This window comes from Mastomys coucha, unplaced genomic scaffold, assembly GCF_008632895.1.
Source record: "Mastomys coucha isolate ucsf_1 unplaced genomic scaffold, UCSF_Mcou_1 pScaffold22, whole genome shotgun sequence".
Taxonomy (NCBI): Eukaryota; Metazoa; Chordata; class Mammalia; order Rodentia; family Muridae; genus Mastomys; species Mastomys coucha.
In genome coordinates this window covers 223364617-223375731 of record NW_022196905.1, presented here as the reverse complement: position 1 = coordinate 223375731, position 11115 = coordinate 223364617, and the positions used below count along the sequence as shown (strand labels likewise).

Sequence of the window (11115 nt, the reverse complement as noted above, 5' to 3'; positions counted from 1 at the left end):
CCGTCGGTCTGTGATCTGATCTCTGATTCCTGAATCTGTGTCTCTGTGTTGGGGAGAGGATGTTTCTGGGGGAGGTAGTTTCATGTGTATGCTGGAAATGCTTCTGTGACTTTCTCCAGTTTTTGTAAGTCTGTGTCCTTTAGCATTCTGTCCATTAATTCAAAAGACATTTATTAAACACATACTCTGTTGTGGGTTCTGGGTGATGCACTTGTATACGAGACATAAAAATCTCAGTCTTCACAGAATTAACTCAAGATGGAGAACCAGGTGGGGAGGGGAAAACAGCCCTGGAGAAGGTGGGGGTATGCACAAACTTTCATGACCTGTGTTGAGCTGCATTGGGAAAAATAAGTGTCTATGTATTAGGAGGGAATTGTGCACCATTGAACATCCTTAGGTTTTGGAATTGTGTGTGTTGGGATGTTTGAGTGTATTTTTGAGTGTACTTGCATTTGATGAGTGCCTGTCTGTCTTTCCTAAGTATATGTTTGTATTATTGTAGGGCATATATATATATGGGTTTACGTATACTATGTAAATCTGTTTGCTGGATATTTACAAATATATACATATGTTGTATGTGATTCTTTTTGTTTGTTTGTTTTGTTTTGTTTTGAGATGGGGTTTCTCTGTGTGGTCCTGGGTGTCCTGGAAGTCACTCTGTAGACCAGGCTGGCCTCGAACTCAGAAATCCACCTGCCTCTGCCTCCCAAGTGCTGGGATTAAAGGCATGAACCACCACTGTCTGGCTTGTGTGTGATTCTTTTTAATGATTATGTGTTTGTAGTTTTCTTCTTTTTCATATTTTACTATTTTTAATTATGTATCTATGGTGTGTGTGTGTGTGTGTGTGTCCATACAGGTTTGTGGATATGAGTGCAATCATCTGGTGAGGTCAGAGTCTTCTGATCAGATCAACCAGAGCTGGTGTAACAGGCAATTGTGAGCTGCCTGACATGGGTGCTGGGATCTGAACTCAGGTCCTCTGCAAGTGTGGTATATTCTCTTAACCACTGAGCCATCTTCCCAACCCCTTTTATGAGGTTTTGGAGAACAGGTGGATCTTTATTTGAGAAGTATGCACAAAGTATATGCTAATATTTGTGCCTGTGCTTGAGGAGGCTATATGTGTAAGTATGTGCAATGTATGTGCACATGTATGTGTGTTATGTGTGTGAAGCATTGTTTCTGGTTGTATTCATATTTCATATACATTTTTAAAAAGTATATACATCCATCCTTGTAGAACCACCACCAGAAATGTGTCTTCCTCCTATCTCAGGGTACAGAAGGCATTTCTTCATGACTTTTTAATTATTTTTTAGTATGCCTTGGGAGGGGCTATCTGTGTACTTTACTGTAGGTACCTGAAGAGGTCAGGTACCTCTGATCACCTGGAGTTGGAATTACAAGCTGTTGTGAACTACCCAATGTGGATTCTGGGAGTCAAACTCTGGTCCTTTTCCTGAGCAGCAAGCACTCTTTTTTATATAAAGATTAAATTATTTTACGTGTATAGGTGTTTTGGCTTCATGCATGGTTTTCAAGGAACCCAAATGAAGATATCAGATCTCCTGGAACTGGAGTTATGAATGATCGTAAGCCACCAAATGAGTGCTAGGAATCAAACCTAGGTCCTCTGGAAGAGCAGCCAGTGCTCTTTTTTTTTAAAAAAAAAATAGATTTATTTATTTATTATATATAAGTACACTGAAGCTGTCTTTAGACACACTAGAAGAGGGCATCAGATCTCATAATGGATGTTTGTGAGCCACTATGTGGTTGCTGGGATTTGAACTCAGGACCTCCGGAAGAGCAGTCAGTTCTCTTAACCACTGAGTCATCTCTCCAAACCCACAGACAGTGCTCTTAATGAATCAGAAATCTCTCCAGTCCTGAGGGAGGGATTTTGTTTGTTTTTTGTTTTGTTCTTGTTTTTTATGTCTTTTATTGATGAACTCCCATATTGCCAAATACTATTCTACACTTGCAAACAGAACATGTTCAGTAAATGTTGAGTAAGGAAATTAATGAATTAATAATGTCCTCCCCCTCTGGTAAGATGTCCCTATGGAGCCTTAGGCTGTAGGGAACTCCTGCCTCTATCTTTCTGTGGTTAACAGTGGCTTTAGAGAGGCCCTAGGAACCAAGCAAGTTACAGGACCCAGCTTTTGTCTGGGCTGGGCCAAGGTGGTTGTGGGTCATATTTATCCTATTTGTGAGTGTTCCCTCCTGCAAGAGCCTATGCACACACAGGCCCTCATTTCGTTCAGGGTGTTCATATTTCAGCACCGTGGACAGTAGCACGAGGCCAGCACCAGGGACAGCTTTCCCGACCCGGAGGAACCTGAAAAAATACAAGCCGTGAACAAAGAAAATACAAGCAAGAGACTCATTGATATGGCTACTCTGACCAACAGGAAGAAAGACACAGACAACAATAATACAGGCAAAGGTGCAGACGTGAGGATTAACCAAGAACAAACACACTGACCCAGACCTCGTTGTCGTCTCCATTGTCCCTTGTCCACAGAGGTCGCTCTAGTCCAGAGACCCTGCCCTCCAAGACCTTGGGTCAGTTACAGGCTGCTACCCAAGGAAAGAAAGGCCTTCCCGTTCTGTCTAGGGTTCAAATGACGTTTTCTCCAGTTCTGAGAAGCAGGGTCTGGTTCAGCAGACCATGCAGCAGAGTGATTACTGGGGGCGGAGTAAGAATCTCTATTCATCTGCCCCCTCCCCAGCCAGCAGCTAATCGCTCTTATAAATATATCCTGACCTGACCTGACTCCTTAATCCTGACCATGAGGCCGAGACTCTGGAGGTGCAGTAAGACTTGAGGGACTCTGCCCTGTGGGAGGCAAAGGAAGGAGGTCTGTGTGTATATACACGTTTTTTCTGAGGGGGAAACACCCATGAGGTCCAGCCTCTTGCTTGAACACGTGACTCCGGAAGAATGCATCTGTGGGTATCTGAGGGTGCCCTGGGGTGGCGACAATTTCCCACAGAGAAGAGAATATACCTTCGAGTGGTCCCGTTTGGGGGATAGTCTTTCCAGCGTTCCCAAAGATGTCATCTATTGGATCTTTGAAGAAATGTCTCCTCAGGAAAGGAGAAATTGAGATGAATCGTCATCTTTCAGACATTATCTCTATTAGGAGTGATTTTCAGGATGAGGGGACAGTTCTTCATAGCAGATCACACTCTAGTGAGAATGTGTCTCTTGTGTGTGTTGGGGGGGGGGCGTCTAGTCTCACCGGGAATTCATCTATGAGAATAGCTCCCCTGGGGATCTTTCTTGGGTTGGAGGGTCTGTGAAAGAGACTGTCTTGATAGGGTCTTTCTCCAACGTGCCTCTCTTAGGGACATCTGGAGACTCCACCCACCCAACCCCGTTTACCCGCCCCCGCACCCCCGACCCCCAGCACGGGCAGCGGTGGCCGAAACCCTGCTCCGGCTCCCAGACGCAGTGACGGCGCCGGGCCCGCCCCGCTTCGCTCCGCCCCCCCACCCCCCCCTCGCCGGCCGCCGCCGCGGTCCCCGAGGCTTCTCTCTCCCTCCCTCCTCCCTCCTCCTGCCGCCGCCACCTCCCTCCTCCCTCCCCCGGACCGAAATCGCCGCCGCCATGGACGATTCTGGCCTGATCCGCCGCCGGAGGCTGCAGGTACGCCGCAGCCCGGGCTCCAAGGAGGGGATGGGGTCGGTGCCCTGGGGCGGGGCCGAGCAGAACGCTGGAGAACTCGCACCAGGGTCGGCCTTGGCGCCCCTTCGTACTGCCAGAGGATGCTCTCGGCCGAAGAGTGCTGTGTCCCCGAGTCCTGGCAGCGCGGACCCCGCCCCTCAGGCGTCGCCCAGGTATCCCGGAGGCTGCTGGAGGGGCTGCATCCTAGCGCGCCCCCTCGAGGATGGCCTGGGTTGGGCCTGGCCCCGCCGGAGTCGGAGGGAGAGGGGGCCTAGGTTCTTGCCCAGGCACTTGGACAGTCTGGGGGTGAAGGTGCAGCAAGTAAAGTTATTGCCCCAGGGTTCGAGCCCCTCGGGGCCACCAACGCTTCAGCAGCTGTAAACATGTTTGTTCGTAAGCCTCGCCCCTCACCACCTCCAGAGCCCTTCCCAGGCTTGCTGTCCTGAGTCCTCCATTCACCTGTCTAGCCACTAGGACTCTTCCTACTCCCCTAATTGGACAGGCACCTAGACAGCCTCCCCGCTTTCCATTCCACCCCCTTCACTACAATACTCCCACCACACACACACACACACACACACACACACACACACACACTCGATCCTTTAAGTCCAGCCCAGCTTGTAGGTGGGCGGGAGCGATTTTTAGCTCCTTGCAGTCTTCGAAGATGTTGGTCTCCAGGCTGCGCAGGCGCAGGAGCCGTGAGTCCACTGCAGAGTGGGATACTGAGGGTTTGTTGGAGTGAAGGAGAAGGCTGGGACAAAACCAGTCCTCAGGAGTTCCCACTCCCAAAGTAAGTAGGGATTTTGAGACTGAGATGGTCCTCTGAGATTTGGGGCTTGCCTTTCTGAGTTCATAAACTAACCTCATAGGTGAAATGATCAATGTTTCCCTTCTAGGGCTACCTAGAGGCTGGTCCTTCTGAGCCTCCTCGGAGATTAGCTCCTGCTTCTACTCCAGAATTTAGATTAAGTTAAACATGAGCTCAGTCCTTTGTCCAATTCTAGGCTTCCTTAATGCACCATTTCTAAGATCAAGACCACGGAGAAGTGACCGATCAGTAGAGCAGGGGAAAAGATGAGACTCAGACAGTAGGAAGGACATCCCAGGAAGGAGGCTGGCTACTGCTGAAGCAGCCTGGTTAGAAAGCTAATTTGCTTTCAAACACAATCTCACAGCCTAGGCTTCTCGACATCTTCCTCGCTTTCCTTCCTGCTCCCAGGGTAGGTAAGGAGTTTGAGTCTTGAGTATGGGAGCGAGCAGCTGCAAAGCTAGATAAAGTACCACAGCAGCTAAGCGGGTCCATCCGCTCCTAGTGAAAAAGCTGGAACTGGGCGGGGCCTGCACGGGGTGTGTCCTGGTCCTTGGAACCGGCGCCGAATCCCATTGGCTCAACGCCACACGGGACTTTATCTCTGACGCAAGACTCCGCCCCCAACCCCTTAGCTTACCGCTTACCCACTTAGCTCAGGAGGTGCTATAAGACAGAGAATCCCTGCCCTCCAGAATGCGACCACCTGTGCCTTCCGAGCTAAGTAACCACTTTAACAATGCCTGGGTCTACTCAAGCGCATCGGCTCCACCGCTAAGCAAAAGTCCCACTGTCCCTCAGTGCTAGAGAATCGCCTATGTGCAGTTAGGATCTTAAATAAGAAGAGCTGCTTGTTCAAATGTCCTGCCATAACACCCTATGAGGAGAAGCAGACTTGTTCTGCAGACGAGGGAGAGGTGGCGTTTGATTTGACTCCAAAGATCTGAATTTCTCTTCTTTCTTTTATCTTTTAATGTTTTTGAGATAGCGTCTCACTGTGTAGCCCTGGCTGGCCTGAAACTCGCTTTGTAGACCAGGTTGGCCTCAAATTCACAAAGATTTCCCTGACTCTTACTCCTGAGTGCAGGGAGGATCTAAATTTGCCCCCTTTCTCCACTTGGGAATGTTTATGGGGAGATTGCAGATGAGGCCCATTCCCAGCACTTCTTTCCCTGTTTTTTAAAGATTCTTTATAGCTATCTATCATGTTCAGTAACAAAGGTCTGGAGCCCTTGGCTCCATGGCTGAAAAATCCAGATCTTGGTTTTGCTAGGTCCATTAAGGTTGCTTAACTTGGTAAGCAGAGACTAATTCATCCTAAACCTGCCATTACAAGAGAGAAAATCTGGTCTGGATTTCTGGTCACTGTGGCTCCTCCCAGGGCAATTCAACTTGCCCCCTCTGAGAGAGCTTTGCCTGTAAAGTGCTCAGATCCTCTGAGCCTTGTTCTGTGGTGTGGCATGTCTATAATAACTCTTATAACTTACTACTTTAACTTTTTTTTGTTTTCGTTTTTCGAGGCAGGGTTTCTCTGTTTAGCCCTGGCTGTCCTGGAACTCACTCTGTAGACCAGGTTGACCTCGAACTCAGAAATCCGCCTGCTTCTGCCTACCAAGTGCTGGGATTAAAGGCGTGTGCCACCACTGCCTGGCCTACTTTAACATTTTATGTTTTAATTTTTACTCAAAAATTGTATTACTATTTTTTAAATTTATGTGTAAGGACGTTTTGCCTGCATGTATGCCTGTGTACTACATGTGGCCAGAGTCCATGGAGGCCATAAGAGGCATCAGGCCCCCTACAATTGGAAATGCTGTGAGCTGACATGCGGGTACTGGGAAAAGAGCAAGTGCTCTAAACCACTGAGCCATCTCCACAGCTCCGAGAGAGAGAGAGAGAGAGAGAGAGAGAGAGAGAGAGAGAGAGAGAGAGAGAGAGAGAGAGAGAGAGAGAGAGAGAGAGAAACAGAGAGACAGAGAGAGAGAGAGACAGAGAGAGAGACAGAGAGAGAGACAGAGAGAGAGAGAGACAGAGACAGAGAGACAGAGACAGAGACAGAGACAGAGACAGAGAGACAGAGACAGACAGAGAGAGACAGTCAGACAGAGACAGAGACAGGCTGTCTGTGAGTCTGTCTGTCTCTCTGTGTGTATGTTTTTATGTATGTAAGCATATGCCTTTGCCCATGAGTGGAAGTCAGAGGACAACTTTTAAGAGTGGATTCTTCAGCTGGGCAGTGATGGCACATGCCTTTTAATCCCAGCAATTGGGAGGCAGAGGCAGGTGGATTTCTAAGTTCAAGGCCAGTCTGGTATACGGAATGAGTTGCAGGACAGCCAAGGCTACACAGAGAAACCTTGTCTCAAACGCCCCCCCCTCAGAAAAAAAAAACCAGGGGCTTCCTTCCTTTTACTCTGTGGGTCCTGAGGCTGGAACTCCAGTGGTCAGGCTTGTTGGAAAATGCCATTAATTCTGAACCAAGTCTTCTGCCCTGGATTTGACCACTTGCTGAGCATATACCATATACCAGGCACCACCCTAAAATGACACAAATTTGCACTACCTGAGAGTCTCCCAAGAGACCAAGAGCACTTGGGAAGGTCATTTGTCAAGATCAAAAAAAGCAAAATTGGGACTTGAAAGCTGGACTTTCTTGTCTGAGAGATCACAGAAAGGATTAGGATACACATCTTTTTGTTGTTTTTTTCATATGTACGTATGTATGTGCCTGGTGTACACGCATGTGTATTTGTATCTTCTTGTGTGTGTGGAGGCCAGAGAATGATACCATCTGTCTTCCTCCATCTCGATCTTCTTTACTGATTCAGGATCTCCAGTGAGCCCAGATCTTGCTAACAATGACTAGTCTAGCTTAGCTAGTCAGCCTGCCCTGGAAATTCCTTATCTCCACCCAAACCCAGCACTGGGATTTCCAGTGCTCATCTAGCAGTTGGGTAGGTGCTGTGGGTTGGAACACTGGTTCTTAAACTTGTTCATTAAGTTCTTTATCTTTATTCACTGGCATGTCTTACCAGCATCAAAACATGCCCACTCCCCCAAAGCCCTGTTGAAGTGAGGCATGCTAATACGCATGCATAATCTCAGCACCTGGGAAGTGGAGACAGGAGTTCAAGGACCCTGTTTCAAAACAAAACAAACTTTTTGAAACCTTCACCCACTGCATTGTTACTTAATCTGCTTTGCCTAGGCCCGAGAAACATTATTGGCAAGACCGTAGTTACTTGCTCTCATCTGAAAAAGGTTAGAGACAAAGTGACAACTTCATCCTCTTTACTTATTTATTTATTTATTTATTTATTTATATTTTTTGAGACAGGGTTTCTCTGTGTAGCCCTGGCTGTCCTGGAACTCACTCTGTAGACTAGACTGGCCTTGAACTCAGAAATCCGCCTGCCTCTGCCTCCCAAGTGCTAGAATTAGAGACATGCGCGACCACTGCCTGGCAATAAGTAAATCTTTAAAAAAATAATGATGCCGGGCAGTGGTGGCACTCGCCTTTAATCCCAGCACTTGGGAGGTAGAGGCAGGCAGATTTCTGAGTTCAAGGCCAGCCTAGTCTACAGAGTGAGTTCCAGGACAGCCAGGGCTATACAGAGAAACCCTGTCTCGAAAAAAACTAACTAACTAACTAACTAACTAAATAACTAAATAACTAAATAAATAAAATATTTATTTCAGGCAGTACTGGCCCACTCTTTTAATCCCAGCATTTGGGAGGCAGAGTCAGGAAGATCTCTATGAGTTCAAGACCAGCCTAGTCTATAGAGTGAGTTCTAGGACAGCCAAGGCTACATACACAGAGAAGAACTGTCTCAACAAAACATAACAAAAATTATATATAATACATATAACGTATGTATGTATGTATGTATGTATGTATGTACATTTGTGCCTAGTGCCAATGAAGGTTAGAAGAAGGCATCAGGGCTGGAGAGATGGCTCAGCGGTTAAGAGTGCTGACTGCTCTTCTGAAGGTCGTGAGTTCAAATCCCAGCAACCACATGATAGCTTACAACCATCTGCAATGAGATCTGACCCCTTCTTCTGGGGTGTCTGAAGACAGCTATAGTGTACTTACATATAATAAATAAATAAATCTTTAAAAAAGAAGAAGAGGAAGAAGAAGGTATCAGATTCCTTGGAACTAGAATTACAGATGGTTATGAATCACCATGTGGGTGCTAGGAACCAAACCTATGATTTCTACAAAAGCAATAACTGCTTTGGCAGACACGTTTTTCTCTTTTCTTTTCTTTTTTTCTTTTTCTTTCTTTCTTTTTTCTTTTTGTTGTTGTTGTTGTTGTCGTTTTTTGGTTTTGTTTTGTTTTTCAAGACAGGGCTTCTCTGTGTAGTCTTGGCTGTCCTGGAACTCACTCTGTAGACCAGGCTGACCTTGAACTCAGAAATCTGCCTGCCTCTGCCTCCCAAGTGCTGGGATTAAAGGCGTGTGCCACCACTGCCCCGCTACGTTTTTCTTTTAGTTAGTTTTACAGACAATGTCTCACTAAATAGTCTTAACTGGCTAAAGATAGCTATGTAGACCAAATTAGCGTCAAATTCACAGAGCTCTTGAGCTCCAGGACTAAAGACCATGCCTAGACTCTTCTTTTTAAAACAAATCAACATTAGAAAGTATCCACAATTCATCATCAGAGAGGCTTCATCCAATAACTGATGAGATCTGATGCAGAGGCCTACAGCCAAACCTTAGGCACAGCTCCAGAACCCCTTGGAAGGGGTGGGGAAGATTGTAGGAGCCAAAGGGGTCAAGGACATCACAGTGCCAACTAGCCAGGCATCTTAGGGGCTCCTAAAGACTGAATCAATAATCATGAGTCTGTGCTAGGTCCTCTGCATATATGTTATGGTTGTATAGCTTGGTGTTCTTGTAGGACTCCTAACAGTGGGACTGGGGCTGTCTCTTTCAACTGCTCCTGGACCCCTTTTCCCTCTGCTGGTCTTCGTGAGGGCTTGTGCCCAGTCTTATTGTAGCTTGTTATGTCCTGTTTGGTTTCCATCCCTGAGAGGCCTGCTCTTTTCTGAAAGGAAGAGGAGGAGAAGTTTATCCAGGAGGGGGGTTGGTACTGGAAGAAGGGAAACTTGTGGATCTCAAAGGGGAAAAACATCAGACACAGTTTATACTTGTAATCTCCGCACTAGGCAGGCTGAACCAAGAGGATGCCTTTGAGTTTGAGGCTGGCTGGATCACAAAGTTAGTTTCAGGATCTCCTTATAAACCTAGCCCATGAGATCCTCCTGCCCCAGTTCTCTGAGCACTAGGATTACAGGCTTGCAGCACCCTTTCCAACAAACAAGATCTTCCTCAAACGTGGATGCATAAAATCAAAAGGAATTATTACCATTGTTGCTATTAAAAAGGACTTCTTGGAGGTTTAGTGGGTAAGGGTATTTGCAGCCAGCCTTGACACTTGAATCTGATGCTAAAAATGCCCAGAACAGGAGAGAACCATTCCACAAGCTGCGCTTTGATTTCCACGGGCATATAATGGTGCACACACGTGAGTAAATAAATGAATGCAGTATTTATCTTTTTGTTTTTGTTTGTTCTCATAGGGTTTCTCTGAATATCCCTGACTGTCCTGGCAGTCTCTTAGTAGTCCAGGCAGGCCTACACAAGAACTTAGAGATCTACCTGCTTCTGCTTCCAGAGTGCCCAGATTACAAGCATCTGCCATCACGTTTGACCACTTCTTTTTTTCTTTTTTTAATTAAAAAAAAAATCTTTTGGTGAGACTGGAGGGATAACTTAGTGGTTAAGGGCATTGACTGTTCTTTGAGAGGACAGGGGTTCAATTCCCAGCACCCACATGGTGGCTCATGGCTGTCTGCGACTACAGTTCCAGGGGATCTGACACCCTCACTTAGATATAAATGCATACAAAACACTAATGCATACAAAATAAATCTTAAAAAATTTTAAGCAGGGCGGTGGTGGTACACACCTTTAGTTCCAGCGCTTGAGAGGCAGAGGCAGGCAGATTTTTGATTTCTAGGCCAGCCTGGTCTACAGAGTGAGTTCCAGGACAGCCAAGGCTACACAGAGAAACCCTGTCTCGAAAAAACAAAAACAACAACAAAATTTAAAAAATCTTTGGGCCACTCTCCAAGTGCCATTTCCCACGGGACCCAATTCTATGAACAGGTCTTGAGTGGCACAGGGCTATAAGAAGGCACTTCTTCATCCCTGCTTGGGATGGCAAGTCCCATCTTCTCTACAGACCTTCTGCTGGCAGACCCCACATGCTCTCTTCACACATCCTCCTGTGGCTGCCCCTTCCTGGTTTTCTTTTTAAAGATTTATTTATTCATTTTATGTATTCACTATTGCTGTCTTCAGGAGAAGACATCAGACCTCATTGCAGATGGTTGTGAGCCACCATGTGGTTGCTGGGAATTGAACTCAGGACCTCTGAGAGAGCAGTCAGTGCTCTTAACCACTGAGCCATCTCTCCAGCCCCCCTTTCTTCTAAAGATTGTTCACTTATTTTATGTATATGAGCACTCTGTCTTCATGCACACCACAGCAGAGATGAGCTTCATGCACAGCAGAGATGAGCTGGGGATTGACCACCGGACCCCC

At 46.6% G+C, this 11115-nt stretch overlaps 1 protein-coding gene across 2 annotated transcripts in view; it reads left to right on the top strand.

The window, feature by feature from the left end:
• The first annotated feature begins 3542 nt into the window (after window positions 1-3542).
• Window positions 3543-11115, top strand: part of Mast1 (microtubule associated serine/threonine kinase 1) — a 36124-nt gene continuing 28551 nt past the window's right edge. Inside the window, exon 1 of one of the 2 annotated variants that reach the window (XM_031340602.1) lies at window positions 3543-3664. In XM_031340602.1, coding sequence (XP_031196462.1) covers window positions 3626-3664 — 39 coding nt within the window. In that variant the 5' untranslated portion in view covers window positions 3543-3625. The remainder of the gene's footprint in view (window positions 3665-11115) is intronic. The other variant, XM_031340601.1, reaches the window with a different exon arrangement.